General features: G+C 39.7%; 1 protein-coding gene across 1 annotated transcript; it reads right to left on the bottom strand.

The window, feature by feature from the left end:
* Window positions 1–669: 669 nt before the first annotated feature.
* Window positions 670–21,764, bottom strand: LOC144077978 (ATP-binding cassette sub-family C member 4-like). The gene is made up of 32 exons (XM_077606120.1): window positions 20,785–21,764; window positions 19,474–19,584; window positions 18,316–18,436; window positions 17,009–17,233; window positions 16,512–16,601; window positions 15,893–16,056; window positions 15,356–15,481; window positions 12,419–12,668; window positions 12,036–12,137; window positions 10,770–10,859; window positions 9,953–10,144; window positions 9,485–9,579; window positions 9,334–9,420; window positions 9,037–9,133; window positions 8,600–8,818; window positions 8,329–8,466; window positions 7,870–7,907; window positions 7,507–7,619; window positions 6,641–6,787; window positions 6,472–6,551; window positions 5,578–5,728; window positions 5,385–5,504; window positions 5,198–5,308; window positions 4,695–4,795; window positions 4,425–4,616; window positions 4,189–4,344; window positions 3,203–3,292; window positions 2,932–3,104; window positions 2,724–2,829; window positions 2,522–2,656; window positions 2,399–2,447; window positions 670–1,489 (listed from the first exon to the last, which is right to left on the bottom strand). Exons 1-31 carry the CDS (start codon window positions 20,946–20,948, stop codon window positions 2,400–2,402), a joined length of 4,032 nt encoding a protein of 1,343 aa, XP_077462246.1. The 5' UTR covers window positions 20,949–21,764; the 3' UTR covers window positions 670–1,489; window position 2,399.
* Window positions 21,765–21,879: the final 115 nt, after the last annotated feature.

Raw genomic sequence — 21,879 nt, 5'->3', positions numbered from 1 at the left:
CATTAACTAACATTTTTTTAAAGGAGAAACTCTTGATACGAGCACACCTGCAACCAGTGTTCCCTCTAATTTTTTGTTTGTCTGGGCAGAATGACACACTGAGAACACTGAGTACCAGTGTGAGCAACATCATCATTGCTCGCTATGGGCACACACCAGTATCACACCTGCCATAAGCAGGTGCATGTCTACTACACATAAATGAGTTAGTAATAATACAATGTAATGATTAATATCTATGAATGGGCGGCCTGGCGGATGAGTGGTTCGCGCGTCGGTCTCTCAGCAAAAAATTAAAAAAAAGGGATTTTATTTTGTGCGCTCCATATGATTTGCTGTGCGCAGAGAAGACGAGAGTAGTGCGCAATTGCGCATGCGCGCATCTTAGAGGGAACATTGCCTGCAACCCTTGTGAGGATAAGCGGTGCAGAAAACGAATAAATTAAGAATACAAGCAGATTTACGTTACTAGGTTGGTCTTCAACCGGATTGTGCTCGTATAATGAAATTCTATAAAGGTCTTATACATTGGTTCCAACATGTTTTCAGGTTTTGGGAAACTCCATCCACAAATGTTTGCAGTTTTGAATCCAGTAGTTGCAAATTAGTTGAACAATTTTTGGGTATTGCCAAAAGCATTTGGTGAGGAGAGAAACATATTTTTCATGATTTCAATACACGTAAAGTTTATTTGTATAGCACCATCATTCACACATTGTCCATACTGCTTTTCAGAGGCAAATAAATTGTACTTAAAAAGTTTTATGTAGTGAACAATGCAAATCAAGATCAATCTAAATTAAGCAGTAAATTGGTTAGATGTAATAAAAAAAAGTCAAATGACAGAAAACAAAAGCTTATCAATCTAAAAATCACAAAAGAAAAGAAAGTGAGAAATATTTGGTTTAGGGAAAAATGGGGTGTATTCACAAAGGAGACAGCAACTAATGCAAAAAGTCCTCTGAGATATTCACAGCATTCTTAGAAATACAAGTATTTGGTGTGCCCACATTTTTGGTAAGCCTTTTTATATCAGTAGTCATGTTTGTCATGCATGCAGTGATTACAGTATACTACATGACATTGATTTTCACTGATCTTTGGTGATGCAATGAAGTTTCTAGAAATGTGACGGACCGGGGCTAATGGTTCTGGATTTGAATCTTGCCTCGGATCCTACGACATTGTGAACTTTACACTTTATTGCTGATAACATAATAATAATTTAAAAAAGCTATTCCTCCTATTTAGTGTCATCGGAGCCACTAGGGGGTCCTCTAAACTTAAACATGATACTGTATTGTTGCTACTGAGGGGAGGAATGCCATCTGGGAGTTGGGGCCCAGGGAAAAGTATCACTGTAGGCCCCATACCAAAAAAAAGACTATTTTCTACCCATGTCAATCATAAGTCCTTTACATTGTCATCTCATCGCTGTCAACACCCCTGATTGCAGGCAGCAGTTAGTCATCTGTTGTTTTACTAAAACCTGTCAAACCAGAGAATGCAGCAATTGTTCAGCTTGGAGAAATGTATCATAACACCTTATGGTATGTTGAGCCCCCCTCCCGGTTCAGTACCAAAACATAGAATAGACTAATAGTAAAAAGAAAAGAATCAACAAGTTTTACCAATTTCCTATTTCAGGATATTTGTAAACAATAAGCACCAGGGATCTTTCGGTTAGAGGAAGTGATTGTCTGGGGACGGATTGAGACCCAAACCTCCACCGTCAGGTTTTGGAAGTTTTTTTTAATGTCTTTGAGTAATAAGTGCACTATCCATCTCACTATCAAAAGAGAATGGCTCTGGTATTCATCCCAGTGGCAAAGGTTCCGTAGGCCTCTTTTTAGTCGTTCTTTTTCTAGTAGGGTGGGTGGTTGCCATTGGAAGGTGATTAGGATTTCCCATTTCCGTGTTTAGCATCTGGGTTGTGTCTACTGACAGAGAAATTTGTTTCATGACTATGTCACTTCAAGTGCTTTGGAGTTGTCCGGAGATCTGGTTGACTTCTTCAATTTTGTCAGAATGCCTAAAGATCGTACTTTCTGGACTTGAAAATGGCGGAAGGGTGGATTTTTAAGTATGAGCCCATTCCATTTGCATCTTAGATTGAGGGCATTCTTCTATCTGGAATATTTGCGATTGAAAAGGAGAACTCAGACTCTGAAACGCTATGGATTTGTTCCACACTGTTAAAGGCTAATTTCGTATTATTGTAATTGTCCTTTCAATATCTTCTCCATCTACATATAGTGTTTTGTTACATTCAAAAACTCGTCTACTTGAGCAGTCTCAGTGACAATTCTTCTAACTTTGGAGCAATTGAATCCATAGTAACAATACAAGTGTACAACAAGGAAAGAAAAAAAAACACCTCTTGGATGTCCTGACAAACCTCATTCAGCCTTTCTGCTCTTGATGTACATCTGCGATCCGATCGATTGCTGTGATCACCACACAAATTTTAGGACCGACCAATGGTATTGAAGATGACTGCGTGGAGCAAAGTGTAGCTCACCTGCTTAGCCGCCGCTAACAAAGCATCAGCCTCCGCCTGACCCAACTGCTGAACCAACCTGTACAGAGCACCGTCTTTGTTCTGAAGAAGATCGAAGGGGCGATCAAACTCTTGTACTCTGCCCTCATCCAGCACCTGCGAACAAAATACAGTACAAGTGTGTGGTTTGGCCCAATACATGTATAAAAAGTCAAACACTCACCAAGATGCGATCGCTGTCTATGATGGTGTTGAGTCGGTGCGCGATGGTTAACACGGTGCAATCTCGGAACTCCCGTCGGATGGTTAATTGTATCAGCTCATCCGTCCTGCAAAAAATGTTGACAATTACCAATCAGTAAACGGTGCGACTTCATTCATCCCGGCCACCGATCTATATAGTAAAGTAAAAATGTTCCCGTCTGTGGCACCTGGGGTCCACGTTGGCGGTGGCCTCGTCGATGATGAGGATGCGGTTCTTCCTCAAGATGGCTCTGGCTAGACACATCAGCTGCCTCTGACCTACGCTGAAGTTGGAGCCACTCTCAGCTAGAATGGTCTCCAATTTTGTGGGAAGATCCTCCACCATGTACTTGAGTTGGACCTGTCAGTAACGTTGGAAAATAGTCATAAAAGTGTGTGTGGAAACAAAAACAAAAAATAACAGATTGCCCAAATACAGAGGACAAATTTGACATTTACCTGGTCCAGAGCCTTCCACAGTTCAGCATCTGTATGCTGTTGAAAGGGGTCCAAGTTCTTCCTCACAGTATCAGTAAACAGCACTGGGTCCTGTTACAAAGGAGAACAACAAACAAAACAAAATGACAGACACCGGTTCTACTGTACAATCCACATTGCTTAGGTTTTTCACTTCTCACACTCTATTATTGATTTATTTGGATTTGGATGTTACTGGCTACATGGTACACGCCACTCTAACATGTATTAGATAAATCCATTTTTCATAACAAGCAAATATTGTATCATTGCTCATTCTGGCTACTATGTTAGCTAATGGTGTTCCGAAGCCTCATATTAAGGTGGTTTGTTTGCTATGGGTATTTTAGCGCCTGAACAGACAAATAGATGGGTTTAGTCTGCCTGTGGCTATTCTGTTAATGCTTTGTAGATTCCACGTTGCTGTTTCAGAACATGGTAAATTATCTATCCAAGTGGAATATCAGTCTGTTCTTGGAAAATACATTGCCTTGTGTACTTTGACACTTTGAACATATTTTATTTTTCCTGCTGACAGCAGGAGAATCTCTCGTAATCGCTGGTTTTAAAGTAGGTGCTTTAGAAGTGCTCTTATAGGCAATTACAAAACCATTTGTAGTGGTATTATCAATTACCTACAGATCTTTTTTTTGCAGTGGGGTTCAATCTCTATCTCTTGATAAAAAAAATACTAGTTGGTTGGAAGACTGGTTTGGTCATGGAAAAATTCCAAGTGACAATTTGCTTGTACAAAGAAATATTAAGAATATTCAAATGAATACAAAGAATTTGATCATTTGTTAGCTAACACTCCAGTGCTTGTTTAAGATGCTTTCCTATAATATTGTTTTATTGCCATAAGGAAATCTGAGTTTTTTAATGAGTTAAAAGGAGCCTGTGGTCATGGTAAAAATGTCTATTTAAAAAAAAAACTCAATTAGAGGTGGAGTGTGACAGCTAGTGTATACCTGAGGTATGATGGACATCTTCTGGCGCAAGTCGTGCAGGCCCAACTCCGAGGTCAACACCCCATCGATGTAGATTTTCCCTCGTGGCTCCACCAGGCGAAAGAGTGCTGCCACCATCGAGCTTTTCCCGGATCCCGTTCGACCCACAACACCCACCTAACCAGTAAAACCATCGGAAAGTGTCACTTTTCATTTTCGGCATCATATTGGATGTGACGCTATGGGAAATGTCTCACCTTCTCGTTGGGGCAAAAACTCACATCAATGTCCTTAAGAATGAGAGGCCCGTCGGCGCTATACGACAACTGCACATTCTCAAAGGTCATCTGGCCTCGACTGGGCCAATCGTGAGGAGGCCGTTTCTGGGTCACCCAAGGTCCTTCACTTTTCAACTCTGTGTATTCCACCACCCTCTCAACGGATGTCATCTAGGGGTATGCCGTTAGATGTGAAACGTCCAAGCGAAGATAGTGAAAAGCAACATATTTGTGTGCTAAACAACATACCATGTTCTCCAACTCTGCACTTTGCCTCACAGTCCATTGGAAGTTTCCAACAAGTGTGACGGCGTAGGTCAGCACGAGGCCCACCTCGCCGGCCTCCAGCCCTATGAAAAAAGTCAGTTAAAAAATAAAAATAATTATCTTAACTGCCCATAAAGACTGTTTATTACGCCAGAGTAGAGGTGTGGGCACTCATTAGAGTGGAGCCAGATGTAAAGTCACAATAATTGGACTTACAGTAGACTCGCCTTTTGGAAAAAAAACTTTGAATTAGAACTGTGCAGAGTTTCCATGTTCTCCCCGGGCTTGCGTGGGTTTTCTCCGGGTACTCTAGTTTACTCCCACAACCCAAAAACATGCAGGAAAGGCTGGTTGAAAATTCTAAAGTGCCCCTTCGTATGAGTGTGAGCGTGAATAGTTGTCCGTCTCCTTGTGCCCTGCGATTGGCTGGCCCCACAATTTCTATCCGACAATTTCTAACTATGAAGCAGAGAAGACATCCTCACCATCTCGCAGTAAAATGCACCCAAATGTAGCAATGGTGATAAAGATGGAACAAATGCTGTCCAGACGTAGGGCAAACCAACGAGAGGTCATCAGGAAGAGAAACCACGCCTCTGGGATCAAAACAACATTTCAACAACACAGTCTCCGTATCACACCTGCAAACAAAGCAATGCACTAGACAAGAACCTGAGTGTCGGTCTTGGTGCAAGTCGAAAGCTTTGATTAACCTCCCCTCTCCTCTGAAGGCTCGGATGCTGCACAGGCCCTGAAGGGATGATGAAAGATGGGAGAAGACCGGACTGCGAGCTGCAAGGAAATACTGAGCTGAGTTACAGTATACTAGCATGGTTTGCAAACAGCTTTAAAGCCGGCAACACACTTGTGGATTCCAAGCGTTTGATATCCCGCGACGTCGCCAGATAGTATCGTCGCAGGTACAGGAAGATGAAGATCAGGGGAGTGATGCCGAGGAGGAGGAGAGGGATGATGGAGGCCGCCACGGCCAGCACGCCCAGGTTTTGCAAGAAAAGCTGTGGCAGATATACCATTTTTTTTAAACTTACACTTTAACTAAATGTGCCAAAAGAGATCATTCATTGAGTATCCGTCATTGATAGTCATACTGGTGTATATAGAATTATATTCAACTTCATAAGCCTAGATTTCACCCTGATTTTAAGGCAATTCATGACTTATGAGTAAAAAATGTTTTGCCATTGCCATGTTTAATTCATACCCTGTGAATCAACGTACTCATATATTATACCTTTTTTTCCCCATTTAACCAAACTGAAATGCTGAAAATCTGTTTCACTGACAACCCAAAAACAACCAAACCAAATATTACCTCTTTTTCTTAATTGCTTATCCTCACAAGGGTCGCGGGGGATGCTGGAGCCTAACCCAGCTGACTTTGGGCACGAGGCAGGGGACACCCTTAATTTGTGGCCAGCCAATCGCAGGGCACGAGGAGACGGAAAACCATTCACGCTCACAATCAAACGTAGGGGCAATTCAGTGTCCAACCAGCCTACCATGCATGTTTTTGGAATGTAGGCGTAAACCAAAGTACCTGGAGAAAACCCACACACGCCCGGGAGAACATGCAAATTCCACACAAGAGGACAGTACTTATTTGGGGGTAAAATGTTGCTGTGTTCCGTGGGTTTTTCTCCAATGTAAAATTCAAAGGCCTGAAACATGATCATATTTGTGTCGCATGTCTTGCTCATTAAAGCTTTTGAAACAGTTGCTCAACCCGATACCTACTCACTTGATAAAAGTCCACAAAGGTGAGAGGTAACAGGGAGTCCATCTGGCTGATATCCTTGGAAAAGCGGTTGAGGATCCTTCCTAGATTGTTCGAAACCAAACCATTGTTGAATTACACCGTGACTGTCAAAAAGCTCAAAAATAGCAAGGATGTGATGCTGTGAGTTCACCTATGGGGTTCATGTCAAAGAAGCGGACTGGTGCACAGAGGACGGCCCTGAACATGCGGTTGTGCAACATCTGGGTGGATCTCACGAGCCCGTGAAAGATCACCAAGCTCCTGGCATAGCCTAAGATCACGGCTGCTGCAGTCAATCCTGTGAACACACCAAGTAGGGATGGGATTGGATCTGAGTTCAGCAATTAGAGTTACATTATAAAATGGTTCTGATGATATTTGTTGTCATTATCATTACATACCTGCTAAGAAAATACAAAAAAAAAACACCACTCAGTTTTAATTTCCTGTGAAAGGAAACAACAAGTCTACTCGCTAGAGAAGCAAGCAAACAAATCAACAATTTATAGGAATCAAATGATTTGAAATGATTCTCATATCTAGTAGAAAGTGACAGCAAGTTGAACTTCAAACTTTAGTACCTCTTGGAAAAAGTTACGGTTGTTTGGTTTCCGAGTGAAATTTAAGAATGAACCTTAAATCCTTCCTATATGTCATGTGGTTTTGATTTGAAAGCACATGTCAGACTGCTCAATGTTTCACGTTTTACACAACTTCCTGTTCTCAAACAAGGAGAGCCGCAAATTTCTCACAACTTTTTACATTAATTCCTGTTCTCAAACGAACGACAGAACCGCATTTTTCAAACACGTGTTTGAGGCATGAACGGAACAAAACATTTCCCGACTCCACTGGAATTGGTAATTCATTTATACAATCCTCTTCATCTATTTTGACATCCGAAGCTCATCCGAAATGTTCATACCAAAGCTGAATGGACCCAACTTTTGGTAAGTATCTAGAATTTAAGACAAACTTTTCCCAACAAAAAAAGAAGCCAAGAATTGGTGGACTGACCAGAATAAATTCCCAGATAAAATGTTAGACTGTTGCCTTGGTGTAAGCCGGTCTCATTGTATTCTTTCGCGACAGTCACAACTGAGCTGGTCCGGTTGAAGTCTCCTTTGGCCCTGTCAAACACAATATTAAAATGACTCCATTTTCATAAATTGCACCTGTGCGATGGCTGTTTTCACATCATGCAAACAAGATTTTTGGCATGTATTGGAACGATCTCCACCAGGTTTTGGCATAACCAAGACCGTTGGTCTTGCGTTTGAGAAGCAATCTATATTTAGTCGGCCTACAAAACTAGGGCCCAAAGTAACAAATGAGATTAGGATTGTTTATGAGTGTGTAGACTTCGAGCCATTCACTCACCAAAACACCAGCCACCAGTCCTGTAGAATGTATGCAGCCTACAAAGGAAAAAACAAATCCAGCAGGTGTAATCTTCCGATGTTTGCTTTGAAACATTTATTAAAGTACACTTTTTTTTCAATGTAATGCTCACAACAATCGCTGCATTTTCAAGCGCTCAAACTGGTTGAGCTAAAACATAAACGATGTATTCTGCACATTTAGAGCAACACGTGAGAGCACTGCAGATTTGAAGATCTATAAATAATTGCCTCTCTAGACGACATTAAGTTTTTATACTCAAGCTCGATGAAATGTGGGGCCCCATTGTAAAAGTTACTCAGCAGTGCCTTCCAAAAAAGAAGAAAACAATTTGATGGTTTTCGTGGCACTCCAGACTCATCTGCAAAGTGGGGACTATAAAATCTTTACTATTTTCTTTTTTCTATACTTCCAGAAATACTGTCGGTTTTGACTCACCTCAGCGATAACACTGAGCAGTAGAATACCCAGCAAAATCACAGGATGACAGTGGGCGGTAAAATACTTGACATAAATGTCCCTACTGACATTTCCTTCAGCACGGCCCTCCTCCTCTCCATTATTTGCACTTTCAACCTAAAAAAAACAGTGAAGCTGCTATTAGTGTAAAAATGTAATGTAATAAAGAAGGATAGTCCCAAAGTAAGATAAATAAATTAAATAAATAAAAACCAACAAAATATGCAAAATAGGGAATTCTGCTGCTTACGGGACTTAAGTCAAGGCTACTTCCGTCTGGTGGCAGGAGGGTGTTGTAAGAATGGAGCGAACTGTTTGAGTAATTTGTCTTCTTTCTAGAGAGTGATTCGTTTTCATAGTTGGCTGACAAATATGGATGTTCCTGTTCGTCCTGGGATTTTACAAGGAAGCCTACATCCAGAGCCGAGTTCTGCAACTCACTGTAGGTACCCTGGGTGATGATGCGACCCTTAGAGTAAGTAAGAAATAAGCAAAACCAGTCAGCCAGCCACTTGATCAGGCATAACAGCTAAAACAAAGTGAGATATGAGGATGTGTATCAAAATGAAATTTTACAAAGATACAATCAAAAGTAAGCAGTCTTCATGTTCTATAAAAAATGCCAGATTTGTTCTAGACACGTGCAACACTTCATGACAATCAAATACCACCAGCATTAACACCAACCTCCTTGACCACCACTATGTGATCAACTGCAACTAGATTTTGAAGTTGGTGGGTAACCAGGATGCGACACTTGTTCTTCAGTAGGCCACAGATGCACCTGATGAAATGAAAAAAGACTCACACTTAAAAAAAATTGACATTTGGGTAATTAGGTTTAAACTTTTACGCCACTGCTATGTTGTGGATATTTAACATAGCAATTTGTGTGTGTTTTATTTTGATTTAGTAAAAAAAGGCAAGAAGCAATATTTAAGGAGGATTGCCAATAAAGTGCAAAGTAGAATGATTGACGCTCACTTCTCAAAGAGATATTTTCCAACCTCAGCATCCACAGCACTCAGAGGATCATCCAAGAGGTAGATATCTGCTTCCTCATACACAGCTCTAAGAACGCACAGAATTAGTCTCCCAGGGATGTTTCAAGATGCAAATGAAAAGTTCCTCTCACCTGGCCAAGTTGATGCGAGCCTTCTGCCCTCCACTGAGTGTTCCTCCCTTGTCGCCGATGAGGGTCAGGTCTCCATCCGGGAATAACTCGAGGTCCTGCGCGCCAAACAACATACACAGCATAATCTGCACTATACACTGATGTTATGTCGAAATTTAATGCACCCAAAATGCTATTGTTCTTAGATAAATTTCCTGCATCAATCATTGTGATTGCTCATTCCCAGGATTGGTTACCGCGTGGAATATCAATTCTTTTGTGCCAACCATTCACTATGGAACAGATTGAACCACACAAACTTTATCAATTTGACATGTGATTGCATGTATGAAAGTGAGAACAGAAAATGAAACAGAATAGTGGGAAAGTTTTAGGCTGCAAAATATCACTACCAAACAAGACATGTTTCCCCAAATTGACAATCTACAGTATACACTATAGCTTGACTAAATCAGAGGCTCAATTCACCTTGTTTAGAGCGCAGGCTTTTAATATGCACTCATATTTCTGGTGATCCATCTCCCTCCCGAAAAGGATGTTACTACGGATGGTTCCCGGAAACACCCAGGGCTGCTGCGACGCGTAGTTGAGTTGCCCTCTGACCGTCAAGGTTCCGGTGTCCTGACACAGCTCACCCAGAATGGCGCTCAACAACGACGACTGGCAGAAGAGGGTACATGTGACCAATGAAGGGAATGTGTTACACCTGTCACTGGTTTTGAGAGTGGATTAAAGCCAATAGTCTTTCATCTATAACCCTTATAAAGTGTGATTTATGGTTGTGTGAGTGTGTGTGTGTATGTTAAGATTCTCTCGCTACGTTTGTCCAAACCATGCAACGTAGAGAATTGAAATTTTTTATGGTGGCCAGAAACGGCTGTCGGATCCTAATAGACGAGTGATTGAATTTCTTCATCTTCTCTAAGTGTGTAAATGCAATCTTTTATTTGTTAAACAACCATTTTTCCAAAGAGATTTTTTTAATAGCGCAACAATTGTCTTTTGGTTCTAAACAAGCGGTGGGACCGGCAAAGACGGCCCCCCTGCTTGTGTATATATTGGGGACTACCTCAAAAAATACTTGATTTTCCAAATCTCTGAGTACTACAATATTAAATATGGGAAAAGGTTTCACACACCTCCCCTCAAAAAAAAATGCATTTAAATGTAATATTATTCCTATTCTGAATTAAATACAACTAAATATTTTTTTATTCAGTTGTTCCACACATCCATTGTTAATTACCATAATATATAAAACACTCTTAGTTGCACTTAATCTTACCTTTCCTGACCCCACTGGTCCTATTACAGCCAAAAGCTGGTGTGACTTCACAGTGAGAGAGATTTCCTGAAGGGAGGGTGAATCCAGAAGCTGAAACGAATAGACCAAGTTGGGAGCCAAAGTTTGTTCACATTCATAATAATCATTATTGTTACTTTTGTTCGGGGAATTTAGTGATTTATTTAAACCCTTCCGTTTCCATGGTGGAATGACTAAAAAACATTGTCGAGTTTTGGTCTGATAGCTGATTTGAACTAAAAACAATGTTTGTTTTTCTTTTACATGTCAAGTTTTTGATCTATGGATTCCTGTTTTCTTATTCATCATAAATGTTCAAATATTGACATGTGAAGACTTACGAAAGACACTAGCATTCCTGCAATTAGTAACAAGATTGTAAGCTGTGACTGCAATTTTGGACTCAGCATATGCATTTTAGGTTTTAAAAAAAAGTTCCCCAATGTTATTTAACATATAAAAGTATCTTCCCTAAATTAAAAAAAAATCAAACCCCAAGATACAACCTAGGAAGTAATCTTAAAAGATCTTGCATGACTCAAATTCGAAGTGTTTTTTTTATCTGGAATGGGCTTCCAAAGTCCCAACTTCAACTCACTACAGTATGTGCGTCCTATGCGAGCTGCTGATTGATCTGCAAAAAAAATGTCAAGATTGCAAATTGTTCATGTGGGTTGTATCAATTTTCTAGGGGGAGGGGTAGTTTTGTTATGAACGAACAAGTAAGAGAGGATTTTACAGTCCAGGATTTTAGCAAAATCCCTTATGAGTCAAGGCAAAAATAATAGTGACAGATTTCTTTTTTTAAAGCACTCAGTTAAGTTTTATCTTTTTGAGTCCTCAAACAGAACCCAGTTGTTTAGCTCTGAAGCTATTTATTTACTGCTCAAACGAACCAAAACAATTATCTTTGAGGAAAATCCAAAAATGGATTCAAAACTAAAAAAGTTTCAGTTTGTTCACTTATCTATTGAAAAAAAACCCCACCAATGTTCAAATTTCAGTATGATCATCATCACACATTTCTTCTTTGCGGAATACTGGTGCCCCTTTGTGTTGGCATCCCAAAAAGCCTAAGAACAGGCATTGTGGTGGTAATCTTTTAATGCTCCCTGTGCTGCAGTCTCATGATAGAATGAATGAATTTTGGTAATCCAAGACATTATTTTCCCCAGATTTTGGTTGAATTTCAAATTGTGCAACAACAAGAAACCTAAGAATTTATACAAAAAGAGGGGAAATGGTTACCTTATCCCAGTAGCATGTCAGCCTCTGCATCTCGATGCAGTTTGAGTTCTTTTCCTCCAGTGTCAGCTTTTTTCTAGCCATTTCATCCAAAAGGAGGAAGGTCTGTTGAGTTTATATTACAAGAATGATCTAAAAATCTCTATCATACAAACATATTAAAAAACCAACAACCATTAAGGTCGAACTATTCTGTTCTTAAAAGGTTATTGCAACTGAATTGTACTCTAGTCCAGAGTCCAGATACCTGAAAAGTCAAGTGAAGAACAGAATCCATGTATATTTCAACTTAATTTTCACCACTAGTTGTGAGTGATTGTGACAAAAGTAAATTAAGCAAGTAATATTTTCAAGGAGAGATTGAAACAATGGAGTAAGAGTGGTACCTTGATCCTGTGAATACTGACAATTGTCTCTGACAGTTTTTCAATGGCCAAGGGGAAGAAGAGGGTGACCGTAAGCTTGATGGTTCCATACATGGACACGGTGACAAACACTCGGCTGGCGCTGATGCGGTTGCCAACCAGCGCGTAGACTAAGAAGGTGACGAACACCACAATTTTACTGCTGGCGAAGAACGATGCCATATTAAGACCTCGCAGATAGGAGCTCTTCATAATCTGGTTTATTTCCTTTCTGAAGAGACAAGAGCAAACACGGAAAACCGTGGTTTTTGTATGCCCGTGATTTTGCACAATTTGTTCTTTGTGATTCTGAAGGAAGAGTGAGTTAGTGGCCAAGTATGCCTCCTGATCTAAACCCAATTGAGTATCTGTGGACAATTCTGAAGAGACAATTGGATCAGCACTTTCCATCCAACATCAGGATTTTAAAAAGGATCATTGTTGAAGGAAAGTAAAAAGATTTCTATTGTAATCTATCAAAAATGTATTAATTCAGTGGGTCAAAGACATGCTGAAGTCCTTGAAAGTCATGGAGGTCTTATAAAGTACCAGCTATGTGGGATTTGTTAGGTGTGTACTGACATCTGAAACAATCAGTTTTCCTCAAATTCATTCATTCATTCGTTCATAGGGCACACAGCGGGAAAAACGACCATACGTACTCACAATCATACCGCCGCTAGCGGGAATTGAGTCTACGCCTGCCCGCACCGAAGTCAGGCGGGCGAAGCTCTACACCACGAGGCAGCCTTTCCTCAAATTGTTAATTTTATGTACTAGGTACGAGCTTCCCTCAATAGTCCAGCAAGTGTTGTATGAAGCACGAGTCCTCAAACTTTATTTGCTCAAGTTTTTTAAAGGAGCCAAAATTTGATGTATAAATTGCGATGTTGTGCATTTAGTGAACGTTTTGTGATCATGGGCCAAATTTCACATGACACACTTTATCTCGAGGGGCTGCATTCCAAGTTGAAATTCTTAAAGCAGTATTTCCCAACCTTTTTTGGGGCTGGGCACACTTTTTGCATTGAAAAAAACCAAGCTAAAAATCTTCTGATTTAAATCTATGTCCCCTAAATTAACAATATAAAGTCGTTCACATCGAAGATTTATCAACAGGAAGCAAAGAAATCCCCAAAATTATTCACTAATCAAAAATTTCACACCAATCTAATTTCACCAATGTCTATGTCTGCGGACCCTGAACAACTTCCAGTTCAAGTGGTGTAAAAGTAAGTAATATAACGTTTTAAATCTTATAATTGTATGACTTTTACTCCCAATCTTACGGAAAACTCCTTAATATTACGTGAAAAGCAATGTTGCCTGATTTACAAAAGAGACTTCTTCCTGTCAATCAGAAAGTCTGAGTTCACAAGGGTCTATTCTTGCACCGCTTTTCTTTACCAAAAATGCTTCCTCGAGCTCAGATCAGAACAGGACAACATGTCCTATCCCACGGATGCAGATGCCACATGACTAGATTTTATGAATATAGTAGCCTCTTAGTGTCAACGAGTAAATGTTTTGATCAAATCAATAGATAGATATGGCAGACTTTTCTCCAACTAAATCCAGGAAAGACAGATGTGATCATTTTGGGCCCAAAAAAACCTCATTAGTAAATCTGCCTATTATCACACAAATAATATCCTAACGTTTTTTTTTTACAAATTCTGTTGTTCTTGCTTCTGCAAGTGCAACTTTCAAACATTGTTTGGGTATCACAGTTGTCATTCCATTTGCTTTGTTTTAAGGTGGTTTCCTTGTGATTGCTTTAGTTTACTGCTGTTCTTATATCGACTGATTTTTCATGCCAAACAATGTATCTACACGTTTGTTTGTGTCACATGCTACACACTCTATTATTAAATAAATGTTTTTGTGGTTCAAAATGTTGAGCTTGCTTTGGTTCCCTTCATTCCTCAAGCTATCCAAGTAGCAACAGGCTGAGTCTTGCATTTTTGGCCCCATTATTTTAGGTTCAACACACTAATAAGTGAGCTGAAATGATGAAAACCAAGAATTAAAAAAATTGCTAAAAAAAATACATCAAGCATGTGCATAGATGAACAATAGCGACCCAGGAATACAAACTTCAATTTATAATTGACCTTTACACCATGACGTCACATGTACTTCCAATAGGTGGCCCGATATCCAATGGCACAACTGGTAAACAAAAGAGTCTGTCATTTGACCAAGAAAACTATTTTAAAAGTTTTTAAAACAGATTGAATAAAATGAAAAAAACATATACTGACTTCTTTTTAACTGAAGTTTGAGATGAGTGTTACATGAGGTATAATAAATAAGGTTGCAGTTTATATTTCAACATGTATATTTATAAATAAATAAAAACGCCTTGAAAATTCTGACATAAGATTTCAGGGACTGTCTAATTATTGACTACTCTGTTCCCTGGATTCATTTTACAGACATGCTCTTTGACACCGAAGTGGATTATACGGTTATCTCGTCTGCTAGTAGGCCAACCTTTATGTTTTTCAGAATTTTTTCAAGAGAACACAGCAAAAAATGTTATACAGTACTAGTGAGAAAAATGTCTTCCAATGAATATATAATTATGTGCAGTAAATTTGCATCCCAGTGCATCCCTTTCAAAGTGTCTACTACATCTAACAATCCTCCTCACCCATGGGTTTCACTACATTGCTTTTTACACCACACCTGAGGGGGGTCTCAAGTTCTTAGTTACTTGGTTCTTCTTGTTTTTGAGGAGGGTGAAAACTAAATTTGCTACTCCTTCATTTTTGGAGGTTGACTCAGACAGAATGTAGAATGCAAGTAAACTCCAAAGATGTATACCCACCGATACAGCTCAGGTCAGTCACTTTTCTGTAGCAGGAAAGCACCCACTATTGTGAAAAACACTGTGTAAAAATTGATTTTAATTACCTTCTAGACTCCGTGACTAAGTGTGAGAAGGGGTTTTCCCAAGCATACATCTTGATGATTCTGATGCCAGACACCACTTCATTCATGATGCGGATGCGAGTGTCACTCAAGACCGCTGTTTTACTCCTACACACACACACACACACACACAAAAGTTGTTTTAATGAAACATTTTTGCCGTATTTCAGGATAAGGTGCGAGCTGAGTTTGAGATGAAATGCATGAGTGATGCGATTACAATCTAAAGTGATACTCTCGAGTGGGGTGGCACAAAAAAATGGCACTGGGGGGTACCCTTGCTTTAGAATGAACAAACAAAACATTTAAATACAAGTGTTTAAGTTACAATTCTGGTCAGGCTAAGAATTGTACTCTTAACTCAACTGTTATTAATGCTGCATACTAATGTTCCAACCACAAATAAATGGACTCAAGTGTTTGGATTTTGCATATTGGTATTTTTTGGAATGACACCCATTCTAACATCGCATGTATGTTTCTTTCTACAGATTGCCTACCTCACACAGGTCTACTGACCTGAAGATTCCAAAGAGCTTCCCAAACCATGTCTGTACAGGCATCATGAGGATCAGGATAGACACGCCAGCTAAACACGAAAGTCCTATCTCCTGCCAAAGGAAAGCGATGATCACCACTGCCTGTACAGGTCCCACCCACAGGTAGTGCAGATTGAGCGTGACCTGCAGCAAAAGCACAAGCACTTAGTATCTAAGCAATGAAATTCACGTCATATCATGTTCGCACACCATGTAATATACCGCCAAAAATGTCAAGCATTTTCAAGGAGACGTTGTTAAGGCAATTATATATAGCATACATTTTTCACAAGTGGTTATGGAATATCTCCATGACACTGTACATGATATTCATTGGATGGAAATTGCAATGCATAGCTATAGATTGATTGTTGAATTTAAACATTTAACAAGTTTTCTGTTAAGCATTTTCAACGACAACATTTTGATTTGCTGTCAAGTACACACAGGCAGACCAAAGTCCAGATTTAAACATTCCACTTCACAACTCTGAAGTAGTTGTGATAGCCCCGAATTTACCATGCCGACAAAAGAAATCATGGACATTTACATTTCCTTGCAAATCATTAGAATACATGAAATGTTACAGCACACCTGACCTCATCAAAACGGTTGACATCATTTGAAAGGAGGTTTACAATTTGGCCCGTAGTGGTTTGCCCCATCGCTTGGCTGCTGAGACGAAGAGCCTGCATAGAGCCACAAACACGTTTAATCAATGGTGACACCTAGCAAGGTAAAAATACAATTGTAAAGTAACTTATATGAGATTTTTTTAATGAGTTTTGATCAAGCTGTGCACGGTTCCGGTGTTTTTTATTGGCTTTTGAGTTAGTGTAGAAAAGCACTAGGTGAATGCCCAAATGTCAGAGCGCATATGTGGGACGTATCCTCAAGAACTGCACACCCAACAGAAAACACAGTCAGAAAACCACATTGTTTAGAAAATAGGTAGCCAACTCAACAAGCAGCAAGTAACGAGTTCACCCCCCCTTAACACATTCACTGCCATCGGCGGCAATAGACATTCTCTTCCTTGGAATTGGGAGTGCTAGCAGTGAATGATCATGTTTCAGTGGCATCCCTCCTTTCTCACCTTGCAGTATATAAGATGACATACGGCTACCCTCATCTTCATGCCTGTTCTTACAACGAAATAGTAGTAGAGATGCTGTAGAATAGTCAAGCCGAAGGTGGACATGCACATGGCAGCAGCACAGCTGTATGCAGAGTTAAGACTTTGCTGATCCTCTGCATCATAATTCTCAAAAAACATTATTATTCTCCCAAGAAGGAGTGGCTGGATGACTTTAATGGCCTCCTGTAAAAGAAGAGCAGCTGCATTAATAACGGTTGCAAAGTAGTCCAAATTAAAAAATCCTTTTGGTTAGAGAACTTGGACACCAGCAGAGAGCTCCCCTGTGTTTTATTGCATAAAATGACATCAGCAGGATGTCATTATTTTATACACCTCACTGGGCACTGGACTGGAAGCAGCAAGCTTGTGCCTGCTCTGCCAATTTAAATTAGAACTGTTGAGATTATTGGAGGAGCTTTCTATGAAGGACTCCTGCTGTTGTTTGGGTCTGCTTGGAATTCAAAATGGCAAAGAGGGACTATTCAGATTTTGTGGTCCTGGCTGAACCAATGTCAGGTTAGGGGGAAGCTTTTTGTCAAAGAGTAAATAAAATCATGTATTCTTAGTTGGCACCATTTGCTAAATTTGGGTTCTGGTTTTGAATTAGTAGAAGTGCATATACAAAGTAACCCTTGATGAATCAAGGTTGAAATACACACAAATTAAAAGGAAATATGGCAAAGGGGGAGAGCTGCTATGTTATCTTTCTCGGTGAAGATTCTCGGGTATACAAGTCAGGTAGTTTGTTTGGCAAAGAGCTTTAAAGAGAGACCCTCGTCCCATGGAACAAGACAATCAATGTTAGACTGGAGGAAGGTCAAGACATTGTTTAACACAGATGCCTCAAACCTCCGTTATTAAAGATGTCTTTGATATACATTTTTCCTTTCACACCAATTTCAAATGAGATGGCCACGGCCAGGACTATATTTACGACATACTGTACATGCATTTACCGATGGGGGAAATTGACTGATGAATTATCATGAAGACCCCATCAAAATTAGAAATTAAAAATGCTTGGATGAAGGGGAAAACAACATCATTTAAACAAAAAAATCGAGTTGCAACAATTCTATATTTGTGAGATGCTCCACAATTTTTCCGCATTTTACTTAAAGTATTTAAAATTGGTCTGTTTCACAATAATAACAAATATGTTGTAAAGAACACCAAATACAATACTCATTTATAAAATGGGTTGATTCTAATTCCTCATTGAATTTGGGTCATCGCATGCTTTTATTCAAACAGTCAGTGCTTACCATGAGAAATGCAAAGATTCCCGCAAAAGCATAAGACTTCCCATAACACTTAAGAAGGACTTTGCCCAGTTTGGGTTTTCGTAGTTGTTTTGTGGCCTTTTTAACTTCGAGATCCCAGCACCTGCAAGAGATTTAAAATCTTTGATTTAGCACAAAAAGGCACTAATGAGGAACCTTCAAAACCAGGGGTCAATTACATGGCGTTAAATTGGAATGAAGATGAATAAATCAGGAATTTACAAAACAGAAGAATGGCTCTTAATTGGGAAAACAGTTGGGGAAAAACATATTTTTTCCTAAACCTGATTACAGCAACCAGATTTTAGTGCAGTTTGAAGCCTCCGGCCTTGGTCGAGCATGCCAACAAACTTGGTGGCAACGCAAACACCAAAAATTCTGAACATTCAGTGGCAATGCTGCATGGATGAAAAGCCAGAAAGCCACCATGCACACTTCCTCTAGTCACTTCCATCACCAAAAAAAACCAAAACAAAAATACTAAACAAAAAACAAAAACAAATACTGAACGACTTCATAGTTCAATGCTCCATGCAGTTCTTGGACAACACCCACAATCATGCTTGAAGGGTTGAGCCAAAAACACTAAGTTCCTTTATCGTTTTGAGCAGAGTTGAGGTTTCCTGGGTAATGTCTGATTGGAAGGACCTTCCTCCTTCTAAAAGCTCTGCAGTTATTCTTTCAGTCATGTAAGTAAGTTCCCTTCTACCACTCACACCACTGAATCATCTCCCATGTTATCTCCGAAGAATCGAGTCTAATATCATCCGACAACTGTATACACCTCATCTCTAGCTCTGTTTGACTCCAGCACCTCTGACTGCTATTGATTCAAGCCTCTCCTTGTCAGCATGCGTTGATATTTGTTCAAGACACCTGCCTTATTTAGCGTTTTCACTTTTTTTTTTTTAAACATTTTGAAAACATTGAATATGGTGGGTTGCGATCTGTACAAATGTGCGACCGACAATGCTAAATGTCAACCTGAACGCTCACACAAAGACATTTTACAAAAATAGAATTGTACAGATTAACTGCACAATTTCCTTCCTCTACTGTACATTAGCTCATAATGCAAATAAAACTGAAGATACTTTTTGTGGTTTAGGTGCTTTAAAAATGCACAACGTAAAAGCTTACCTCTGTAGGTCTTGCCCCAGTACTTCTGATTCATCTTCAGATGGGATTGTATAAAGGTCACGTTCCTCTAGTCTTTTCTTGTGTCCCAGGTGTAGCAAAGGACTCACCCAACTGAGACATAAACATAATCAAGAGAAGAAGTTGATTTAAGATGTATTTTTAGAGCCTTTGCCGACAACTAATTGAAATGATTTCTGCCAAGAGAAAAGCACTCCAACAATTGCCTGACAGGATATTTCAAATGATGTGTTGACTTGCCAGTTTAGTATGTTCCAGCCAGCTTTCACTGTACTATATATTGCTGCACATTAACTAAGCATGTTTGGATAGGACATGGAAAGATTCTTGCCAAAAATTTCCTTGCAACTTTCTGGGAAGCTCTTAGTGGCTAAGGAGCCACAATTTCTGATATAAATCAATATATAATAAAATCTTTCTAGACCAATACATTTAGGAACAGCTTTTTTGATTATCATATTTTGCATAGGGTGGCCCGGTGGGCGAGTGGTTGGCGCGTCAGCCTCACAGTGGGGGACCTGGGTTCAAATCCAGGTCAGTCAACCTGTGTTGAGTTTGAATGTTCTCCCTGGTCCAGCATCGGTTTTCTCTGGGTAATCTGGTTTCCTCCCACATTCCAAAGACATGCATGGTAGGCTGATTGGACACTCTAAATTGCCGCTAGGTGTGAATGTGAGCATGAATTGTGTTTTGTCTCCTCGTCCCCTGTGATTGGCTGGCTACCAATTCAGGGTGTCCCCCACCTCTGGCCCGAAGTCAGCTGGGATAGGCTCCAGCACCCCCGTAACCATAGTGAGGATAAAGCTGTTCAGAAAATGAGAAGATATTTGACATATATTGCATTACAATTTATATGGTATTCTCATCCTTTTCTGCTCGATTTGCTGTTCAGGTTGGATACTAAAGTGTATTGACATATTACTTAGGGAAATACCAAAAAAAAGTTATTATCCCATCGTAACAGGTGTTATTCTGTATATAAATGTTATTAAAAGTAAAAGTTCATTTTTACATTTAAAACACACACTACGCAAACTAGTTTATTGTAATCTTGGCATTTTTTATCAATCATATTTACACGTGCTTTTTTGTTAGTAGAATCAAAGAATAAAAAATGTAGTACGTCTCAATAAAGTACTGCATTATGAAAGCAAAAGTGTATTTACATCCTCTAAGAGTCTAAGTGCAATGAATGGGAGTCCATTAGAAATTCCCAATCTAATTACAATGTAGAATTACCTCACTTACGCAGGCAACTTGTCACCAACCGGTTAAATCACGGCACTGACTTACCACAAAAAAAGCTGCGACCAACAACCCGCATTGGCCAGAGGGTTGGGTTTCCTAATTTTAGTGTTCTCCGGGAACATTGTAGAACACAGTAGAACTCTTAAGTGAATACAACGCAGCGGTCGAGAACACCAGAAATACCAGAGGTGTGGGTACTTTAAGTACATTATGTAAAACTGCCAATTTCATCGTGAGTTTATATGTTGCATTGTAAATCCAATCCACATATGTTCAAGTCAATGAAACCCCCCCCAAAAAATCAGTATTTTAGTGAACTAAAATTTATGTAGTTAATTTATGGACTTTTATAGTCAGATGCAATCAATATCAACAGCTGTTTATGTGGAAAACGACTGCCAGTAAGAACATCAGAAGGCAACACGTAAAACACGCCCCTCCATTCAACGCCACTACTGTCTGCAACTAAATATTAGGAATATCCATATCTACATTATGCAGAGTTTACCACTCCATACCAGCCACGTTGTCTTGATAAATATAGTTAACGGTTTGGTAAAAAAAAAGTTAGCGTGCAAAAAGGTAGATAATAGCAGCAGCAAGGGGTTAAGGGTTCTTCGTGTAATTTACGTGTCACGTCACTATGTCAAAGTGACATAGTTTGCCTGTTTTGATAAGACAGCGCCACTCGTTGGAAACAGATAAAAACCACAACTTTTATTATCATTATTATATTATTATAATCATTACTACAATTATCACTATAATAATAATCATAATTATTATAGTAATAATATTTTTTATTATTATCATTATCATCATTAGCATTATCAGGGGGGGGGGGGCAGAGATTGAGTGGTTAGCGCGTTGGCCTCACAGCTCTGGGGTCCTGGGTTAAAATCCAGGTCGGTCCACCTGTGTGGAGTTTGCATGTTCTCCCCGGGCCAACGTGGGTTTTCTCCGGGTACTCTGCTTTCCTCCCACATTCCAAAGACATGCATGGTAGGCTGATTGGACACTCTAAATTGCTGCTAGGTATGAATGTGAGCGTGAATGGTTGTTTGTCTCCATGTGCCCTGCGATTGGCTGGCCACCAGTTCAGGGTGTACCCCGCCTCTGGCCCGAAATCAGCTGGGATAG

This window comes from Stigmatopora argus, chromosome 1, assembly GCF_051989625.1.
Source record: "Stigmatopora argus isolate UIUO_Sarg chromosome 1, RoL_Sarg_1.0, whole genome shotgun sequence".
In the NCBI taxonomy this organism is placed as follows: domain Eukaryota; kingdom Metazoa; phylum Chordata; class Actinopteri; order Syngnathiformes; family Syngnathidae; genus Stigmatopora; species Stigmatopora argus.
Note: the sequence above shows the minus strand (reverse complement) of the source record. Positions and strands in the feature narration are given on the sequence as shown.

Bases quoted from the DNA above. Each gene is read 5' to 3' on its own strand.
- LOC144077978 (XM_077606120.1), bottom strand. From the start codon at position 20,948: ATGTACTTAAAGTACCCACACCTCTGGTATTTCTGGTGTTCTCGACCG. The intron at 17,234-18,315 runs GTAAGCACTGAC...CTTCTTTTACAG, and splicing joins GAATCTTTGCATTTCTCATG to GAGGCCATTAAAGTCATCCA. The intron at 12,669-15,355 runs GTAATTAAAATC...TTGTCTCTTCAG, and splicing joins TTAGTCACGGAGTCTAGAAG to AAAGGAAATAAACCAGATTA.